The 22,711-nt window shown below is 39.8% G+C and overlaps 1 protein-coding gene across 1 annotated transcript in view; it reads right to left on the minus strand.

Moving 5' to 3' along the window:
* Positions 1-22,711, minus strand: part of LOC134654759 (pre-mRNA cleavage complex 2 protein Pcf11) — a 41,209-nt gene that overhangs the window by 3,705 nt on the left and 14,793 nt on the right. The window contains exons 8-16 of the mRNA XM_063510229.1: positions 20,049-20,205; positions 18,296-18,552; positions 16,447-17,997; positions 15,204-15,537; positions 11,785-12,011; positions 7,921-8,147; positions 7,046-7,192; positions 5,760-5,870; positions 3,440-3,575 (exon numbers count right to left, since the gene is read on the minus strand). Of these exons, the coding sequence (XP_063366299.1) occupies positions 3,440-3,575; positions 5,760-5,870; positions 7,046-7,192; positions 7,921-8,147; positions 11,785-12,011; positions 15,204-15,537; positions 16,447-17,997; positions 18,296-18,552; positions 20,049-20,205 (3,147 nt within the window). The remainder of the gene's footprint in view (positions 1-3,439; positions 3,576-5,759; positions 5,871-7,045; positions 7,193-7,920; positions 8,148-11,784; positions 12,012-15,203; positions 15,538-16,446; positions 17,998-18,295; positions 18,553-20,048; positions 20,206-22,711) is intronic.

Raw genomic sequence — 22,711 nt, forward strand, 5'->3', positions numbered from 1 at the left:
AATAATGTGAATATTAAAATAAAATATTGAAAAATTACAAAATTACAGGACCTGAAAGTTTCAAAATTTAAGTTTTTTTTAACTTCCAAAAACGATAAAAGTAAGGGTACCATTCGATTCCTTACATTTCATCCAAAAAAATATTGTATAGCAACTATATAGGGGAAACTGGGGAGGGTTGATCACCCCTTTTGTTTTTAGCATACATTTTCTTAACTATTTGTAGTATTGAAAAACTTTATAGACCATACGATTCAGAATTTATCTCTTCATTAATAGTTTGAATTAGAACAGATTTGTGCAATAAATTAGACCATTATTTAATGAAAACCCATACTGTTGACTTTTACCATGTGTCCCCTATGTAAGGGAGACTTGTTTACGCCTGGTCGGGAGCCTTGATCCTAGGGGGATCAAGTGACCCTCGTTCTTGGGACACATGGTAAACAGATTTTTACCATGTCTCCCCATACCAGATTCTCATTGATTATATAACTAGGATCGCTATTAGCAATGCATCTATAATTTGTAAAATACGCAGCAAACATATTTAAATTGCATCTTCCATGCTTTGAAGTTGTATTTCCGGTAATCAGATGTCTAAGCCGAAGGGATCAAGTCTTCCAGATTTGGGGACACTTGGTAAAAAGATTTTAAGCGGCAATTTCGAGGGTAGTATCTACATTAATTTATTCACTTTATCTACAGAAAATTAATATATGAAGATATCTAACACATATTAATCCATAATCTTATACTTTTAAAAAACAATGTAATCGTATTATCCATAAAACAACATAAAATAGGGAATCAATTTTTGAACAAAAAAAAAAGTTAAAAAAAAAACAAAAATCTAAGTTATTAACATAACATTTCTTGTAACAAGCTCAATTTTTTAAAGTTATTATGAAGGTATTTTTTAGCGTCAGATACCTACAGAAATTTTAAATTTTTTACCTATCTCTGGTCGTTATTGTTTACTATAATAAATAATTTTAGAAATTTACTGCTCACGTTTCGAGGACGGTGTTTGAGCTGCATAATCCTAAAATCCTTTCTATGGACCGTCGGTTCTATAGTACATAAGGTCGGAAAGCCATTGAAATAGCATTTCATCCATAAAAACAAATATCGCCGGTTGAAAACCAAATATCGTTATAAGTGTTGTTTGTCGACCGAGTAACATCCCCTGTGTGTAAAACGTTTAACTTGATAAACAAGACCAAGTGCGGGTAGTTCGTAAAATGTTGATGTCAACTTTAGTTAGTCTTTTCAAAGGCCACGGGGATAATTCCGTTTTCGGAGTTCGGAGTCGGTTGTATAATTAAAAACTGAATTATACGCCATTAAATCCCGTTTTAATAAACAATAATCAGTCAAAACCCTTGAAAGTTTAAATCAGTGTTTCTCTGGTCGTACTTTTGCGGCATGATTTACTAAAGAAAAGAAAATATTTATGATAGCTCTATGAATCATTTTGTAAGTAAATTTATTACAATGTATATACTTAATCGCTTTGGGGGTGACATGATCCCGGAATCATATCTCCCCTGAAGAAAAAGACAAAGTCTCCCCATACATAGTAAGATTATAAAACGTGCCGTACTCGAAACGTGTGTTCGCGTATATCAATGTAATCCAAGTTAATCATCACTTCAATAAACAACAAATAAAATAAGCACACTCACTAACATCATTTCCATCTCATATTATAAAATAAATCCAGTTAAAGCTTACCGAAAGTTTAATATAGTACGCAGAAAATCTTTCACCGTCCGCCATTTTTGAACCACTGACTTTTCCGATACAGTGCCATGACAGAACGTGAAGTTAGGAACGAATGAATGAGTGTTACCAGTGCAAAAAAAATTATCTCGTTTGGTTTGATTAAAAATGAAGTTTACCAAGTGTCCCCTAGGGATCGACCCTCCCCACCCTCACCTACATAAACGCAATATTTCACCGACAAAAACGCAATTTTCTTGTTTTGTCCATACTACAAGATGGGCGATGACGTCACGGCCTCTGGCCGTTTTGTATAGGACGTTTCGCGAGTGAAGTGCGACTGTCGGACTTTGACTACAATTTCTGACTTTTGTGTTACTTTAATGCAATGGGTCCCATATAGACATTTGATCCTAAAAACAAACCCGATCGATTGATACCATAAAAAAAAATTAGTCATGTAGCCTATTGGACATACTATGAGCTAGTATGAAAAATGTTTCTTAGCTTGAGCTGACGTAGGTTGTTACTAGGGAATGCAATATCGATCTCGCAATTTCGAGATCTCGCACGAATGTTCAATCTCGTTGATAGGGAATCTCCATTTATGCAATCTTGGTCGAGATCTCGATTAAAATATTCGAGTGCGAAGCCGGGGCGGGTCGCTAGTTTAGTAGTTTATGTGACTGCTACATAATGAGAGGCATTAAAATACGAGTGTGGGTTTAAGAAACGAACGTTAGTGAGATCACACGAGTGTTTTAATGCCTAATTATGTACAGTCACATACACTACTTTATCTAAACACATACTTAAAACGAACTAAAAGATAAACTGTACGTCAAATGGCGGCGAAAGGAAAACTTTTTTCACGCATGTCACACATGGGTAATTATTTTTTAATTCCTAGACAAAAGAATGAAGTCCCTATTCTCATGTCACTCGAAATCAAATATCGTGCGTTTTAATTAAAAAAACATACTAAATTGACATTTCGTATCGATAACTGTTTTAATATCTATGGATACTAAAATAGAGACACACTTGGGTTTTGACTGCTGTTCCAAATTTAAACTCATAACCTTACAAAAATCTATAACGTTACCTATGTACTCGTACATTAAAGTACAAATTTTCCTACTACCACAGATAAGAAAGTTCTCATAGTAAAATTGGTTGTAATAAAACTTGTCATTTCCTACGGTTTCTGAACGCATTATAGAGCACTAACACAGACAAGACATCCTCTAGACTGAGCATAGTAACGCTACCCCCTCTGCCACTTATACGGTAGTTTTACTCCATCTTCGAGTCAATCCCGTGCCGTGATTGGTCCGTGTCTTTGAACGGACCAATCACGGCACGGGACTCGCTCACCTCGTCCCCCCGCACCCCCGTATTTTTGGCAGCATCGGTTTCATGAAATAATTGCTCTAAACTCAGTCTAGAGGATTCCTAGTCTATGGAGCACTAATGACATGTGTGTAGATAAAATATTGGTATCATCTTGGGTCGCCCCATTCGTTTTTCGCCAAGTTCTTAAATTAGTCCTATTCTGCTTTCGTCACTCATTCTACATTGAAAGCCACCGACGATTGTGACGAATGTAGAATGAGTGACGAAAGCAGAATAGGACTAATTTAAGAACTTGACGAAAAACGAATGGGACGACCCAAGATGATACCAAAATATTAAACTAAACCGGGTGACGTACCTGGATCGATGGGCTCCTGTTTTATCCGTATTTTCTCGTAGTCGATCTTGGCCTGATCGTCGCGCTGTTTCCGCTCCGCGCTTGTCTCGTCGTCTGTGTCATAATCTTCCACCAGCACTTCTGGTACAGGCTCTGCCTGTAAACATATTTATTGTTATACCAATTCATAAAGTAATATAAATTCAAACTTCAACATTTATTCAGCAAATAGGCCACAAGGGCACTTTTACACGTCAACATTGAATTTACATACAAGCAAAATAATAATAATAATACATCAACAATTATTAAATACAACTACAACTACCAAATCAAACGGACGTAATACAATTACTTAGAGATGTATAAGGTCTCTTAATGTCGAATTACATAAAAAAACTATAATAATAATATTAAAATAAAAACAAAACAGATACATGAAAAAAAAAAAAAACTTATTTAGAGGTGTAAATGTCTCTAAAGCTTTGGATTCCTCCGAAAACGGTGCCGTCATATGACGGCCGTCATATAGCGGCCGCAAAAGACGGCCGTCTTTACGGTGGCGACATGTGGAAAGTACCACGGCGTCATAACACACCGTCAGCCACCAAGGTCAAAGCGGCAAATTTGAAAAATGTAGGCGCGATGGGATAACGTCCCATAGAAAATTTGAATTTCGCGCCTTTTCCTACTGACAAGATTTGCTTGATCATCTATAATTTACTTGGAGGATGAAATATCATCAGAAGAGGGAAATAATCGTAGTACGGAATCATTTATTCAAATCTCGTGTCATTTATTCAAAATGGCGTCACCGCTATCTAATAAAACGTTCACGAAACTATCGACAAGGTCATGACGGCCGTCATCTTACGTTACGTTGACAATCAACGTAACGTAACGCCGTCTAGGAAACCGCGCCATCTTGTTTACATAGACAACGTTCTAGTGACGTCAGTCAACGCTATATAGCGGCCGTAATATGACGGCACCGTTTTCGGAGGAATCCAAAGCTTAAGTGTCAGAACTAAAAAAAGCGGCCAAGTGCGAGTCGGACTCGCCCATGAAGGGTTCCGTATTTATGCGATTTATGACGTATAAAAAAAAACTACTTACTAGATCTCGTTCAAACCAATTTTCGGTGGAAGTTTACATGGTAATGTACATCATATATTTTTTTTCGTTTTATCATTCTCTTATTTTAGAAGTTACAGGGGGGGGACACACATTTTACCACTTTGGAAGTGTCTCTCCCGCAAACTATTCAGTTTAGAAAAAAATGATATTAGAAACCTCAATATCATTTTTGAAGACCTATCCATAGATACCCCACACGTATGGCTTTGATGAAAAAAAAATTTTTGAGTTTCAGTTCGAAGTATGGGGAACCCCAAAAATGTATTGTTTTTTTTCTATTTTTGTGTGAAAATCTTAATGCGGTTTACAGAATACATCTACTTACCAAGTTTCAACAGTATAGTTCTTATAGTTTCGGAGAAAAGTGGCTGTGACATACGGACGGACAGACAGACGGACAGACGGACAGACAGACAGACAGACATGACGAATCTATAAGGGTTCCGTTTTTTGCCATTTGGCTACGGAACCCTAAAAATAACATAGTTTATCAAATTATCCTTAGAGATGTATAGGGTCTATTAAAATACAAGCGCTTTTTCTAATCTCCAAAAGTAACGTAACACTAACATAACATAGTTTCACCCATTTAGAAGTATATCAATTTATCATATTGGTGAGCCAAAATCGACCAAGTTGATTTTTTAATTGATCATAAGTCATGGATCCACAAACTGCGGATCGTGAGCCACTCTTTAGTAATAGAATTAGTACTCCAATAACAAATATGTATGGGTATTTGACACTCTAAAAATGAGTTATTTTTGCTACAGCTGGCATTTTTCCTTAAATGTTAAGCTAACAAATGGTATGGTACCTATCTGCAAAGTAAACTGAGGACCAGGGTCATATCAATCATTAGCTTAATCTTGTTAAGACAGTGTAAAGTGAACATAGACTAGGAATCCTCTAGACGGAGTTTAGAGCAATTATTTCATGAAACCGATGCTGCCAAAAATACTGGGGTGCGGGGGACGAGGTGGGCGAGTCCCGTGCCGTGATTGGTCCGTTCAAAGACACGGACCAATCACGGCACGGGATTGACTCGAAGATGGAGTAAAACTACCGTATAAGTGGCAAACGGGGTTGCGTTACTATGCTCAGTCTAGAGGATGTCTTGTCTGTGGAAGTGAATAAGATGTTTTACGAGCCCGCTTGTCAGTTTGATTGGCGGATAATATTATCTATTATAAAACTCCACTACCTTGAACACAACATCGTCTTCATCGCCATCTTCTGGTATTTCTTCCGGTGCCTCCTCTTTGTTCAGGTCCGGTTCCGGAGCGGGCTCGGGCGTATCGTCCAGGTCCTCGATCTGTTGACAAACACGCCTTTATTACCAAACGAATACGGACCGTGCGCCACAGACAATCCAACCTCTAGACATAGCATAGTCGCGCTACCCCTCTGCCACACATACGGTAGCGTTACTCCATCTTCGAGTCAATCCCGTGCCGTGATTGGTCCGTGTCTTTGAACGGACCAATCACGGCACGGGATTCGCTCACCTCGTCCCCCCGCACCCCCGTATTCTTGGCAGCATCGGTTTCATGAAAGAATTGGCCTAAGCTCAGTCTAGAGGTTGGATTGTCAGTGCCGTGCGCACTGGAGGATCTGCCATCTTGTGGCCTGAATCGGAATCATAAACATGTACATTGCCAAAGCAAGTGCTGCCATCTACCGTTCTCGTACGTTTACTTGTACATAGTGGGTTCTGCCATCTTGTGGGCTACATCGGAAGCATAAACTTCACATACGCCTCGCGCCAAAAATCTATATTCACTGAACTAAAATTTTCCACTGAATCTTTCTTAATTTATACAAAATTCTAAAAATGCATTAGTTTAGTATAAAAATAATGAAAAGCAATCCATTGCCATTATCAACAGAGCCAAGCGAGGTTTTAGTGTCAACTAGGCACATGTTACTATTTTATCATGGGTGTACATTAGAGATGCTCCGAATAGTGGTTTTGGCCGAATACCGAATATTCGGCCACTCTCTCGGCCGAATATTCGGCTTGAGATGCGAAACTTGTGACACACAATTATTATGAAAAGTGTTCGCCAACAAAGCACAACGTTTGCTAAGATATATTTTTTGTAAAACATAACTAAGAGTCAATCAAATCAGACCCAAGATAAAAATAAAATATTTCATAATCAACAAATGCTTCAAAAAGGCTCTTCCTATTTAACAACTTTCCAATAATACATTTTAAATATTAAATATACCTAAATTTTGGTATTTTTTTGGTGTAATTTTTCTTTTAAGGTAGGTTCGGTACCTATTCGACCGAATAGTAGGCAACATTCGGCCGAATACCGAATATTCGGCAAAGTGGCCGAATAGGCCGAATACCGAATAGTTGCCGAATATTCGTGGCATCTCTAGTGTACATGTTATTATTTTATCGCTAAAATTCGGCAGAAAAGGAATGTTGTTAACAAGTACAATTTTCATAATGATGAGATAAATCTTATCCCTCACCTCGACGGGTTTGTCGTTGTCGACGACCTCGACGACGGACTCGTTGTCGGAGTTGTCGATCGTCTCGACAACGTCCTCGATTGCCTCTTCCATCTTCTCCTCTTGTGGGGTTTCCTCTTTGGGCGGTTCTTCCTTCGTGAGCGACGCCTGTAAATAATTAATATTATAGTACACTAAATCGTTGCATTATGAATATTATAGTTGTGTAAATAGTTATATAATCAATATTTCAGTTTAAAAGTGTCAGAGTATTCAACATTAAAATCTAAAGACAATTCAGACACTAAAGTAGACTATTAACGAGAAACGAAAACTAAAGGATTGCCTGACGAGGTAGTTAAGATAAAGATAACAGATAGTTTATTCAAGTAGGCATATTACAATGCGCTTATGAACTTCAAATAAAGCTACACCGGCTCCAACCCTACACCTCTGCCTCGAGAAGATCTAAATCCCCCCTCAATTGGTTGCGAGAGGGCGAGGCTTCCGAGGCCTGACAATCTCTGTTTCCCTCTAATATACAGGGTGCCCAGTAATATACAGTGGATAACCATCTAACCACCGACAGGGCACCTTAGGCTGGTCCAGAAAATGCACTTATAGGTCTAGTAAAAGTTTCGTGGTTTTCGAGATAATCGAACTTTTCAGTCTTTTTTAATAGCTATACCATACTTCAAATTTAGAAAAGTGCGATTATCTCGAAAACCACGAAACTTTTACTAGACCTATAAGTGCATTTTCTGGACCAGCCTAAGGTGCCCTGTCGATGTCGGTGGTTAGAAGGTTATCCATTAATTACTGGGCACCCTGTATAATGCTTTTCTCTCACATTTAAGACAATTTAAAAAAAAACTCAATAAATAAAATACAATTACCTTATAATCGTCCAAGCACAGGGGGTGGTAGTTACTATCCTCATGCCGCACGGAGTTCCTCAGATGCCACTCCTCCTGGTCCTCGTTGTAGAACTGCAGGAAGGCGTCGCCGCAGAGTGCGCAGGCCGCCCTGGCCGGGGCTCCGGCCGCCACGGACGGCGCCTCCGGCTCGGCCGCCGGGGGCTCCGGCCCGGACTCGGCGCCGCCCGTCTCGAACCAACTCTTTTCTAAAAGATACATGTTCTTTTATTAATGAAAATGAGATTATGAGGATCTTAACCTAATCTGCGGGCTCAGCACGGTTCCATTTTTATCGACTATCACTATGCCCGTCACTTTCGCACTTACATACTTGTTAGAACGTGACAGGCATGGTGATAAACGATAAAAATGCTACCGTGCTACGGTAAGCGATTTTGGCATGTCTTTTAATTGAAAAACACTTTTTAAAAATCAATAACTATTACTTATGAAAGCAGAAGACTATAAAAGATCGTATTAGATTCATAATTGTTACATATTTACCGTAACTTATTTTTAAAATGAGTTTTTCAATTAAAAGACACATCAAGATTGTTTACCTTATTTCTAATGCTAAAAAAAAACGAACTATAGGGCTGGAATCATTTGACTGGTATATTGACTGTTGTGATATAAAATGGTGTAGAATACGACACAATTTAGGGTATTTGACTGTATTTAAAATAAATTTATTTTACACTATGCAAGATATAAAGCACCAGAAGATTAAGAGAGAAACGTAGACAGCAGTTATTTTTAGACACAATATCTATTTTAAAACCCGTATAAAACTATGAATAAAGCTTTGGATTCCTCCGAAAACGGTGCTGTCATATTACAGCCGCTATATAGCGTTGACTGACGTCACTAGAACGTTGTCTATGTAAACAAGATGGCGCGGTTTCCTAGACGGCGTTACGTTACGTTGGTTGTCAACGTAACGTAAGATGACGGCCGTCATGACCTTGTCGATAGTTTCGTGAACGTTTTATTAGATAGCGGTGACGCCATTTTGAATAAATGACACGAGATTTGAATAAATGATTCCGTACTACGATTATTTTCCTCTTCTGATGATATTTCATCCTCCAAGTAAATTATAGATGATCAAGCAAATCTTGTCAGTAGGAAAAGGCGCGAAATTCAAATTTTCTATGGGACGTTATCCCATCGCGCCTACATTTTTCAAATTTGCCGCTTTGACCTTGATGGATGACGGTGTGTTATGACGCCGTGGTACTTTCCACATGTCGCCACCGTAAAGACGACCGTCTTTTGCTGCCGCTATATGACGGCACCGTTTTCGGAGGAATCCAAAGCTTAACCTAATCTGGAATCATTTGAGTGGTATATTGACTGTTACATAAAATGTAACATTGACTGTGTAACATAAAATGGTGTATAATACGACACAATTGTTAAGAATAGGTAATTTTATTACAAATAAGTAAAATCATCAGGGGCCGATTGCATAACAACTTGTAACTAATAATATTAGCCGAAGTCTTTTTCTGAGTGTTAACTTACAGTTTAAATTAAACATTATAATACTTAATGCATGCTGTGATTGCCTTTAAGTGGGGAATCAATAATAAATGTGCCCTTTTAGTATGTTACCTATACTTAGTATGTAAATTGTATCTTCTGTTGTTGATCCTAATAAACAAATAAAGTCTCTTTCCAATTCTATGATTAGAAAGAGACTTTCGCCAATACTATTAGCAGGCGTGGCTCACTCCGCGATTTCGTCGCTTTGCTACAGGTAGCTAAAAGTACATCCGTTCCACACCAATTTTGGTGGCTAGCCATAAGCCGCGCGTGGCGCTGTCGCCACCTAGCCGGCCATATCTGTGCTGATCGTAACAGACGCGTTTTGTTAGAGTGAGTCTTCTGTACCTAGTACTATTATTTATTCTGTGCTATTAGTTACAAGTTGTCATGCAATCGGCCCCTATTGTTCTATCTGAAGTGCGAGTAACAGACGGTGTATTAGATACCTATAGAACTAGAAATAGTTTGTTCGTGGCCCAAAAATAGAAGCAGGCAAATGAAACAGATTCCTAAAAAGGAACAAAAAAAGCACAGAAAGTACACAACATATACAGGGTGTAATCTAAAACGTGATACAAGATAATCAAACCTGAATCTTTTCATGATTTTGAACAACTTTTACTATGGGGTCAATTTTGTAATATTAAAAGAAATTGAGCTGTTCCATAGAAATGGTCAAGGAGAGGTAGACAAAAATAATAATAATAAATTCATTTATTTAAGGACCATTAGGGATCATTTTTTTTTAGTACTTACGACTATGCCTTATAAAATATTGTTAGTATTATGCTCTATAAATTATACAATGTCATTTTGTAGCAAAATATAAATAAATTAAATTAATTGAAATTAAAAAGAAATTAAATTAAATCAAAAAATGTATGGCAAAGATTTTTTTTATTGTTAATTTACAAAGTTGACCCCATAGTAAAAGTTGTTCAAAATCATGAAAAGATTCAGGTTTGATTATCTTGTATCACGTTTTAGATTACACCCTGTATATGTTGTGTACTTTCTGTGCTTTTTTTGTTCCTTTTTAGGAATCTGTTTCATTTGCCTGCTTCTATTTTTGGGCCACAAACAAACTATTTCTAGTTCTATAGGTATCTATTTCTAGTTGTATAGTACCTCTTTCCTCTAGGTCTTCAAGTTCCTCATACTGCACCCAGTCCGCGAGATCGTAATGCCAGTGTCGGGAATGCGCTCTCCTCGCCGAGTCGCGCTCCCTCCGGTTCTGCCTGAAGTGTCAGTCGAGCTGCGAGTAACGGACGTACCTCTTTCCTCTAGGTCTTCAAGTTCCTCATACTGCACCCAGTCCGCGAGATCGTAATGCCAGTGTCGGGAATGCGCTCGCCTCGCCGAGTCCCGCTCCCTCCGGTTCTGCCTGAAGTGTCAGACGAGCTGCGAGTAACGGACGTACCTCTTTCCTCTAGGTCTTCAAGTTCCTCATACTGCACCCAGTCCGCGAGATCGTAATGCTAGTGTCGGGAATGCGCTCTCCTCGCCGAGTCGCGCTCCCTCCGGTTCTGCCTGAAGTGTCAGTCGAGCTGCAACGGACGTACCTCTTTCCTCTAGGTCTTCAAGTTCCTCATACTGCACCCAGTCCGCGAGATCGTAATGCCAGTGTCGGGAATGCGCTCTCCTCGCCGAGTCCCGCTCCCTCCGGTTCTGCCTGAAGTGCCAGTCGAGCTGCGAGTAACGGACGTACCTCTTTCCTCTAGGTCTTCAAGTTCCTCATACTGCACCCAGTCCGCGAGATCGTAATGCCAGTGTCGGGAATGCGCTCTCCTCGCCGAGTCCCGCTCCCTCCGGTTCTGCCTGAAGTGCCAGTCGAGCTGCGAGTAACGGACGTACCTCTTTCCTCTAGGTCTTCAAGTTCCTCATACTGCACCCAGTCCGCGAGATCGTAATGCCAGTGTCGGGAATGCGCTCTCCTCGCCGAGTCCCGCTCCCTCCTGTTCTGCCTGAAGTGTCAGACGAGCTGCGAGTAACGGACGTACCTCTTTCCTCTAGGTCTTCAAGTTCCTCATACTGCACCCAGTCCGCTAGATCGTAATGCCAGTGTCGGGAATGCGCTCGCCTCGCCGAGTCGCGCTCCCTCCGGTTCTGCCTGAAGTGTCAGACGAGCTGCGAGTAACGGACGTACCTCTTTCCTCTAGGTCTTCAAGTTCCTCATACTGCACCCAGTCCGCGAGATCGTAATGCCAGTGTCGGGAATGCGCTCTCCTCGCCGAGTCCCGCTCCCTTCTGTTCTGCCTGAAGTGCCAGTCGAGCTGCGAGTAACGGACGTACCTCTTTCCTCTAGGTCTTCAAGTTCCTCATACTGCACCCAGTCCGCGAGATCGTAATGCCAGTGTCGGGAATGCGCTCGCCTCGCCGAGTCGCGCTCCCTCCGGTTCTGCCTGAAGTGCCAGTCGAGGTGCTGCGAGTAGCGCACCGTGTGCTCGGGCGGGAAGCGCGCGCCGCACCCGCTGCACTGCATGCCGCCGTATAACTTCGCCACGAGGGCTGGCTGCTTTCTGCACGACAAGTAAAAAACAATTTTATTGCAATAGGGATGTTGACATGAATCGCTAATAAAGTCCGTCAACCAAATCTTGTCAGTAGTAAAAGGCGGCAAATTTGAAAAATCGCGGGTTAGCAACACTGTGTTCAAATAATTCCAAAACGCGTGTCATCTGTGTTTTATCTGTGGAATGTGGATCGTGAATGACAGCCGTCACCTTATTTGTTTTCATTTGGTTTTCATTCTGAATCGTTTCTGTTTCAAGAGATATTTCTGCTGTCACCATTAAATACCAATACATTAAATAAGAATAAGCAAAGCTAAGGGGCCTACAATGTACAATCATGCTCGTTGATGGTAAACATTACTAAAAATTGAGGTTATGACAAGTATTGGAAGAACTCTTTCGAACTTTTAAGATTATGTTCCGTTTTTTTGTTTTAGGGTTAAAAGGCATAAATAAAATTAAAACGTATGCCTAAATCTATCCAACAAGACCATAAATTGTGTCCTGGAAACCGTCCATAGGCCCACATGTCTAATATTTTCAGCAATCAGTTGTGACTATTTACAAAGGTAAACCTTTTAAACAGTATTAAGAGCCTTGATTATATCGCCGTTCTTTCGCAATATCTACCTAATCCATACATGTTTGTTGCAGGATTAAATCTTGCCCAATATAAGGCGTTCGTAGTAGGTAGTATCTTTTCAGACAATACTTACCTATGGCGGTTTATGTACGTGTACAACGCAACCAAGTCGAAAAGTGACCCTTATCTTATTTACCTTTAAATTAAATAAACACCCAAATATCAGTTGTTTTATTTTTAATATGTATATTGTACAATATATACCAATAAAAAAAATTACACAGGTATGTCATATTCATCCAGAACAGTACACTAATTTACATTAACAAGTGGCATATTATATTGTAAATAACAAATATATGCACTATCTAATTATCTGCATTTTGATATGATTTTATTTTAGTAAACTTAGAAGACATAGATAGGGAACAAAGAGAATATAAGCACTGATATCTTCAAATTTGTTCATCATTTTGATTAACATTGTTTTAACATCGCTTTTAAATTTTCCGTCCATGTTTCAATTTTTTTCAATAAACCGCGAGTGACAATTTGAATTGACGTACGCAGGGCGCGCTCAGCGGAAAAAAAAACTGTTGGTTCGATGTACATTGCTGCTTTTCTTAGCGCAATACTGCTCTTTGAGTGTTGCCCTACTTTAGTTTGCTTTACATTGCTACTGACAAGATTTGGTTGACGGACTATATATAATATGTTATGTTTTTACCATAGCAGGGAATATTAGAACGGAAAATCATATTTTGCAAGTGTAAATATGCGTAATAAATTAATTAAAAATAATCAAAAGTATTTAAAATAATGCCCAGTATCACGTGACTGCAAACGCCAATCAGAGCGCGTGACGTAATCACAGTGGAATCACCAAAGACAAGTTATAAAACCTGCCTAAGTGTCTACAGATTATCGTACCGAAACGCCATCTTGGTGCGGTGCGGCGCACGAATCGATAGTGTGTAAGGTGGTGCGTTAAGGACGCAGCTATAAGTTAGAGCGAGAAAGAAGGTCGCTGTCCGATGCGGTAGTGTGATAAGGCTTTAAAAAAAATGTCAGTTGCCATATAAAGAATTAAAAAAAAATACTGACAGCAGTTTGTTTAAAACGCCGTTACGTCATCAAGGTCACGTGACAGTTTGGAGCGTTTAGGCGCGAAATTTAAACACGAAACTTATTATACATGTTTTTTTATTTAAAATTAATGAATATATTTTTTTAATATTTTTTTCTGTAATTATTACGTGTCTATCTACAAAATGAAACCAGTTCCAAAAAATTGTCAACATCCCTATTCGACCTTAGGTAAATCAAACTCCGCCGAAAAGCCTAAAGGTTCCGTCGCACAGGCGCGTTTTGCGGAGCTGGAGCATTTTATATGTAAAAAAACCGGCCAAGTGCGAGTCGGACTCGCGCACGGAGGGTTCCGCACCATCAACAAAAAATAGAACAAAACAAGCAAAAAAACGGTCACCCATCCGAGTACTGACCCCGCCCGACGTTGCTTAACTTCGGTCAAAAATCACGTTTGTTGTATGGGAGCCCCACTTAAATCTTTATTTTAGTCTGTTTTTAGTATTTGTTGTTATAGCGGCAAAAGAAATACATCATCTGTGAAAATTTCAACTGTCTAGCTATCACGGTTCGTGAGATACAGCCTGGTGACAGACGGACGGACGGACGGACGGACGGACGGACGGACAGCGGAGTCTTAGTAATAGGGTCCCGTTTTTACCCTTTGGGTACGGAACCCTAAAAACGGCGCGCCCCGCCCGGAAAACGCGTTTGTATGATGAAGCCTTTAATTTGAGAGCGGCCGCCTTTGCGAATTCTTAAATTTTTAGTCCGCTTGCATTAAAAATGTGGCTTTCAATTTGAATACGGATATTCGAATACGGCAATAGCAATCGCCGTAGCCGTTGGAATCGTAATAGTTTCTAAAATAGCATGGCCACCATTTCACATTTTAGTTCTCATAGAACCAAAGAAAAATCATACAGTGTAAATATAAGAATCAAAACTCCGCAAATAGACATTACTGTACTATTTGTTGACATTAAATAAATAAAGTGTTTCCATACAGTCGTTCCTAGGGGACGCGCAAGATAAGTTACCCACAAAACATAACGTAACCGATCTGTCATAAAGGGACCCGTCTGAAAATCAGCGCTGGGTATATATCTAGACATATATCTGGCAAAAGCTGAGATTGGTACCCATTACCTATACCGATATAAAAATTCTGTGCATTTTTTTTTATGTATAATTGTGAAATGAAGATTGTTTTTCTCTCGTGTATTTTTTTTTTGTGGTACTTGTGGCAATAAAACATTTTTTTTATTTATTTTAACGTTTGATTTTCCTCCCCATAAATTTTCATATCCCGGGCTTATGAAAAATGGATTCATAAGGATTCAATAAACTCTAAAAGTAGACATGCTACTTAGGGCCACTTGCACCATTCACTAACCCGGGGTTAACCGGTTAAACCTGGAGTTACCTTGTTTACTAGTACAATTTGACACTGGGTTAACGGTTTAACCGGTTAACCCTGGGTTAGTGGGATGGTGCAAGTGGCCCTTATTAAAATAAAATCAACTCACTGTCTCAACGTCTCCGGCCTGCTGAAATCCACCCGGTGAATCACATTCCTATCTTCCCTCGGCTTAACTTTCTCTTCAACCCTCGGTTCCTCCCGTTCCTTCGTCTCAGGTTTAACCTCCTGAGTCTTGATGATGCCCGTAGCCACAAGTTTAGCGAACAAATCCTCAATATTCCCAAGGATTGGGAAGGTGGGTTTCTGTTCGGTGGTGCTTTCCAGGCCGGGGATGTTGTTGGGCCGGTTGGTTGGGAATAGTGGCTCCGCTGAGGTATAGTCTGAGGCAGATGCTGGCGCCATGTTGGACGGCATGAGGCTGGCTAGCATGTCGAGGCCATCTAGAAAAAAACTTGATTAGTAAGGGCTATTTCATGGGAAAAGTAACATTTCCGATGATCCAAAATTTTTATTTATAAAGCCAAGTTTACATTTGACTTTTTTTAGAACAGCAAAAATTCTTTAAATGATCAGAACATTTGGTCGTGCAAAAATTCGGACAAATAAAAATCGGCAAATGATACGTCGGAAATAGTTATTTTCGATACAAGTGCGAAAAAGAGGAAATTCGAAAGAAGTGGCGATAAATTAAAACGCGACCGAAGGGAGTGTTTTAAATCGACACGAGTTGCGAATTACCTATTCGCACGTGTATCGAACAAGGTTTTACAGTACATATGGCACTTTAAAGTTTCGACATAGGCACGAAAAGTGCTATTTTACGCACTAGTGCGGAAAAGTAGCCCCATATGTACTGTAAAAAATATTTCGGAACACCTACCTACAGGGTTAAAACAACCCAAAAATTGGCAATTATATTTACGAGTACTCTACAAGTCTATAGTTATAAACTGTCTTCCAATAAGTTATATTCTCTATGACTTTGTTGTTCGGTACTGGACAAAATTGGCAAAAAGCGAGAGAAATAGTTTAGTCAGCAGATTCAGCATATAATCAGGCAAAATCTGAAAATAGGATTTTTTTTATACCACATAGGTGGCAAACAAGCATACGGGCCGCCTGATGGTAAGCAGTCACCGTAGCCTATGGACGCCTGCAACTCCAGAGGTGTTACATGCGCGTTGCCGACCTTTTTTTAAAAACCTTTTTTACCTTCCCATACAAATTCTAATCTCCCGAGATTTAATCTGTCAGCTCCCACGGCTCATATATGAGCCAGAACGCTTATGGTGACGTCATATCGTGGGATTCGACAGGTTAAATGCAGTTCTAAAAACAAGTTGACTCACCTTGGTTAGACATTTCATTCTCCGGGCTCGGGGTTTTAATGGGCCTCGGCGGTTCCGGGTCCGTCTCCATCTTGTCAACCCTGGCCGGCACAACAGCCGCACTGGCCGCCACTTCCGTCCCCTGCATCCCAGGCGGGGCGTTATGCCCCGGCCTCACATGACGAGGCAATACGGAAAACCTGATGAAATGCTTCTCATTCCCAATAAAAATAGGCCTCGGCAACCCTCCGAACTCGACTTGGAAAGGCTGCTCGTTGATCAGAACTGTTCTGAAAGCGTCGACGAAGCGTATGGTGAAGAATTGGTTGTTAATACTGAACTTTTGCACTTTAGCGTCCAAGAATACGGGGGATATCTGCGTAGCGTCTACTATTAGATTAATTTTTCCCCCTACAAGGTCTGTGCGCTTCAATTTTCCTATATCTACTTGAGGTAGTGGGCCTTCGAGGTGAATTAATCTAGGTTTGCCGTCGATTATGACTCCGAGCGGCGCGCCGCCGAAGAAACACTCGTGCCATCTTCCATTGATGTACAACTCCCGTGTCGGAGCTCCGAATCTGATGTCAAACACTTGATCATCGATCTCAACCTGCTTGTAATCATCATTAAAGTTTAGCACTATAGAATCTTTGTTGTCGAACGTGACCCGCCTGCTGCCAGGAAGGAACTTGATTTCTCGCGGGTCGTCCCAATCCATCATGATAATAGCAGTCTCTCCATAGAATCTGATCACTCTATGGATTCCATCAATTTGAATAGTCTTGACTGGGTCTTGGTCGACGTATTCCAAAGCTTGAATGCTGGTTGGTGGGATGATGATGCCCGGAGCGCCGAGAGGTGGTGGAGTTCCGGAACGTTCGTAAGGTTCTAAAGGACATTGGCCCTGGAAGTTGCCGATTTGAGGCGTCGGAAGCATCTGAGGAGCCGGGAAAGGCAGGCGAGGCTCGAATGGAGCTCGCGGCGCTCGCTTATCGAACTTTCCTCTGAAAAACGGCGGGACTACGCCTCTAGGTCTTCTTGCGAACTCATCAACTCTTGGTCTGAAAGGCCCGCGCCAGACGGGTTGAGGTCCAGGGCCCGCAAACATAGGCATCATGGGCGGCCGGGGGAGCAGACCCTTCGAAGGTCCCTCCATCATTCTCATATCAGAGTCCTGCATGAAGTTCATTTCAGGCGGTCCGTCTGGCTCGGGCAATGGGCCCGGTATGACTCTTTCGTCTATATCCCCGAAGTTATTTCCTTTCGGAGACGATTTTGGACTTGGCACCTTATTGTTTTCTACATGAGCGTGTAGTTTCCTCTTGGAAATCTCTAGGGATTCTCTCTGTTTCGCCTCCTTAAGCTTCAGCTTCTCATTTATCCGTAAAACTTGGAACATGAGCGTGTTATACTGATTCTTGTCTAGTTGTCCATCACTGAACTGTTCCTTGGCTTGGTTCATGATGATGGAAATGGTTTTCTTGCTGTCTTCGCAGTCAAATTCCTCTGGGTTTTCAAGTCTTAAGTCTACGTCTTCTGAGCTGATGGTACGTCGCCTCTCTTTTTCCACACCTAGAATTAAAAAACCAAATAAATAGGTATGGTGGTGAAATGTGTACGGTGAAAATAGTAGCGGATCCAGAATTTTGGTTTGAGGAAGGGCTTGAATTCGATAGGTTTAGGTAGGGGTCGTACATTTTTTCATGTATTCAGATGCCTTTTTGGCTTGAACCTCTTAGCACCCTCAGCCCCTCTAAATCCGCTACTGGGAGGAACTAATTACAACGTCAACATTACATAATAAAAATCGACTAGTGTGCCGAGAATTGTAAAAAAAGTCAGTTTTTTGGTTTAGTATCTAAGCACTTACTTGGAGATTTGCTGAACAGGAACGGTCTTCCCAGCCTATCTTTTCCTTTAGTCGCTTCTGCCAACTTCGCCCTGACCAGATCCAATTTAGAAGGAGTTTTCTTCGTCTCCTCTCTCTCTTTAACCTCTTGCCAGTCTTTCTTAGGGGACCCGTGTGGCGAGTCCTGGGTGAACACCCCGCTGTCCGCTTTGGGGGAAACGGCGGTTTCCTCCACTTGGGGTAGTTGGCGGAGGTCGACATCTTCGTTGCCGAATAGTCTGGTTAAAGGAAAAAGATCAGAGGTAGGGTTACCAGATGACAGGAATTTTCCTGACATGTCAGGAATTTTGGCCTTTTGTCAGGAATGGGGACGGAACACGAAAATGTCAGGAATTTTTTGAATTGATAGACTTTATTATAAATAATAAATGAGATCCACTCAACTTACAAGCATACATATAGGTACATGACGCGCGCGGCTCGGCTCAAAGCGGATGGCCATCACTAACGGATAGATAGGTCGTCGTGAAAAATATAAAAATATGAATGTCAGGAAAAATATTCGGAAATCAGGAATTTTGTCAGGAAATTCTAAATTTGTATCGGGTAACCCTAATCAGAGGTGTTATTTTAAGGTATCAATTACATGCTTATTAAGTTGTATTGTATGTACAGTCAACATCCGTGATTGTTACGCCATTTAGGGTTCTAGCTAAATTGAACATTCCATAGCGTAAGTATGGGTCAACCAATTTAGCTAGGACCCTATATGGCGTAACAATCCTGCGTGGTGACTGTACCTATAAATATTACAGGGCGGATCCCAATAGATACCTAGTTTAATCAAATTAATTAAGTGAGCTTTTATAAATTAATTCTTATAAAATGTAGTTAGTACTTTTGGGGCACCTAGGCCGCTTCGAAGTATCTGTAGACGACTCCTGTTTTAGCCCCGCCCTTTAAACTTACAGTGGTAAAAATGGAATGAAATAGCCCAACATGGACCGCTATTTGTAGGGGTAAGGTTTATAAAATGTCACTCCCTCTAAATTAACACTGAAGAAGGTCACTAAATAAACAATCCTGCAAAACAATTGTTGAACAAAAGGAAAACATAAAATCTTTCCGCCTCAGACGAGACTCGAACTCGCGCATCCGGGAGCCTACTTTTTTCAAAACTAAGCTGACATATATGAAGCTTAGACTCTGACTCAGAAAAATGAGAGTAGAGCTTACTCGGAGAAGAAAATCTGGAATAAGTAACCTATCAAGACTTCCAAGAACACTACAAGTAAAATGAATGTACATACATACATACATATAATCACGCCTATTTCCCGGAGGGGTAGGCAGAGACCACGGATTTCCAGTTGCTACGATCCTGACATACCTCTTTCGCTTCCGTTACTTTCATAACATTCCTCATACACGCTCGCCGGTTTAGGGTGCTCTTGACCTGGCCTTTCTTTTATCTTAAATATGTATATAGTAAAACGAATGTAATTTAATTATATAAATGTATATAATTAAATATAGGTACGTAATGAATTTTCAAATTGTGAATTTGTCTGTAAAAAATCCTAACTTACCATGTTTGTGTATGTAGGTGAAAAATAGACTTAACTAAACAGACTTGTAACCATTGTTACCAATAAAATTTCATTTTCATTTTTTTTTTTCAGGATTTCCCCGATCTGATCAGAGAAAGTCCGCCGAGGTCTGCCCCTTCCAACTCCCTCTTCTACTAAAAAAAAATAAATAAATGAATGTATACCTGTCAAACTTATCAATCTTGTTCTTCTTCGGTTTTCCCTCCAGAAGCTCGGTCGAGGACCGTTTCTGGGCCACGGGCGACGCAGTCTCAGCCTGCACTGTGGGCAACACTCGGAGGTCCACGTCTTTGCTCTCCGCCGCCTCATCTGCAAATTGGACTGTATTGTTACGCAGTTTTAAGGTTGCTTTTTGAATGCCATTCTGTTGCCTGCTTACCGGTGCCGCGGTGGTTCGCTCCCGGCAGTTGTCACATAATTTTGGTTTATTGTTGTGCTCATTTATTATTGTACATTGAAGGTAGGTATATCGATAGGAACTTTTCTAACTAAATCAATTTGTTACATGTGTTTTTAAAAGGCATTACGGCTGACAGTAACACTGACTGAGATAAAGTATCCTTTCTGCTCATTTATTTAGTATCGGTATCATAATTTAAATAGAAAAAGTGACTGCTAAAAATATACTATATACGCACTAGTGCGGGAATAAGCACTTTCCGTGCATATGTCTAACACTTAAAGGGCCATAATCTACTGTAAAACTTTGTACAATACACGTGCGAGCAGGTAATTCGCAACTCGTGTCGAGTTAAAACACTCGCCCTTCGTGTTTTAATTTATCACCACTCGTTGGGAGTTTCTTACTTTCCGCACTTGTATCGTAAATTAAGTACTATATTGTTTGATATAAAATTGCTGCAAGTTTCAAGGCACATTACTGCCACCATTTAAGTCACGACATGGAAAAAGCTATTTAAGTGGTAACATTACGTTTATTTATTATCATATCCCAAAATACTATTGAATAAATAATAATAGGTATGGATAAAATTATCAGTATTCTGTTTTTTATTTTGAGAAAGTTAAAAAACAACAAGGAGTTAAACATTTAAAAATAAATAGGAATAAATATAAAGTAGAAATTATTTTAGGCACTGTGTTCTTACGGTAGGTACAGTCGCCATCAGATATATCGGAGCGGCCAAGATGTTCACAATATCTGAGCACGCACTTTAACGCCCTGACAATAGAGGCGTGTTGATATTTGTGAGCGCCTTAGCCGCTCCGATATATCTGATGGCTACTGTACATGTTAACGATTTACAATTTGTGAATTTAGAGTTTTCACAATTTAAACTGCGTGGGAATTGGTTACGAGTGCCATAAGTACAGTTTCACACTTAAGTGTTAATTGAACAACATTATCGGGATTATCATTGTTTCTGCTTTTAGCAAGCGAGCCTAATCAATTCGATATGGATCTCTGATAAAATAGACTTTATCACACCGCGTATAAGGTCGCTTTTTCCAGAATTGATATTTTTCATGGCATTTTACACCAATTCACCTACCTATACATTTCTTAACTCTAAACACTGAATTTGAGTTTATTTGCTTGATGCAGGCAAACAAAAAACAGGATTTATTTAATTATTACTTTTTAATAGTGTAATGTTCGATATTCGTTCTAATTACTTGCAACCTCTCTCAGAAAAATGTAACTAACTAAGCCTAAAAATGTAGAAATAAAACAGCAACGTAGATGAGAACCTATTTCATGGATGAAAGTTCAAATTTAGTTTTAAATTCGCCAAAAAATAAATTTCCGATAGCGAACTCTCCATAGACGAGCACTTTCTTTAAATGTTCAACTTCTTCAAATAATAAATACCTAAGTATAGCATTGCCTTACTAAATACCAGAAATTTCGGTTAGGACGCATAATATTCCACTCGCAAACGAGTCCCATTCGCCAAATGTCCCTTCTAAAAACTCTCCATAATTATCATGTCTCTTTTTTCATATCGATCTGTTTAAGATTGTCCCCAAATATTTATTTATTTTCCAAATTGGTAGCAATAATGACCCTACCTACGAGACCACAGGTTTTTTTGCAAAGGCAACAAGTAAAAGAGATGAGTTATTGCGTCCAACGGTATTATTTTTACGAGTGGAAAATTATTTATTAATTTTATTATACGCCCACACCGCAATTTGCAGTCAGAGGATTTTCAACATTATTGCTTTTAAGTAAGGTTCATAAACAGTACTTGAGGTGTCAACTATTGATAGGTTTACCTTACATTTTCCTAGGATACACAATCACACACCGTACAAATAAGTCCCATACAACAACTACGCAGCTAAATAATTAAATTTGAAATTGTACTATCTTTAATCTTTACATAATCAATATGAACTATTTTGAGTATTATGACATTCATTAACATTCTACTGAAAGGTAAGTACTTAATGAAAATTAATTAATAAATTATTAGTTCGTAACGTTCCTGTTTGAAAACTACATATTTGAAAACTACTTTTTCACTTTCCGGGATTGTACATCGGAAATAGGCATGCATTTTTCTAATGTACCGCTTAGAAAAAAAAAAATGCAAACATGAACTGAACTGCTTAAATGACAATATCGTGAAAATAATGTTTTCATGAGTGGACATTTCGAGGTAGTGCGACTAAAGAGAGTTTGCTTTTTAAGAAAGCAAATATTCACGAAAAGCATTTGCCGTGTGAAAGTATGCTTTCCGAAAAAGTCGAGCGCGCGATAATTTTGCTTTCCAGCAGTGGTTCAAAGGCGCAAATGTTATTTAGAGGAAATATGGCACAATCCGTGATTTCTTCAGTGGCGCCGCTTGCATCGAAGACA

Source organism: Cydia amplana, chromosome 15 (assembly GCF_948474715.1).
Source record: "Cydia amplana chromosome 15, ilCydAmpl1.1, whole genome shotgun sequence".
In the NCBI taxonomy this organism is placed as follows: domain Eukaryota; kingdom Metazoa; phylum Arthropoda; class Insecta; order Lepidoptera; family Tortricidae; genus Cydia; species Cydia amplana.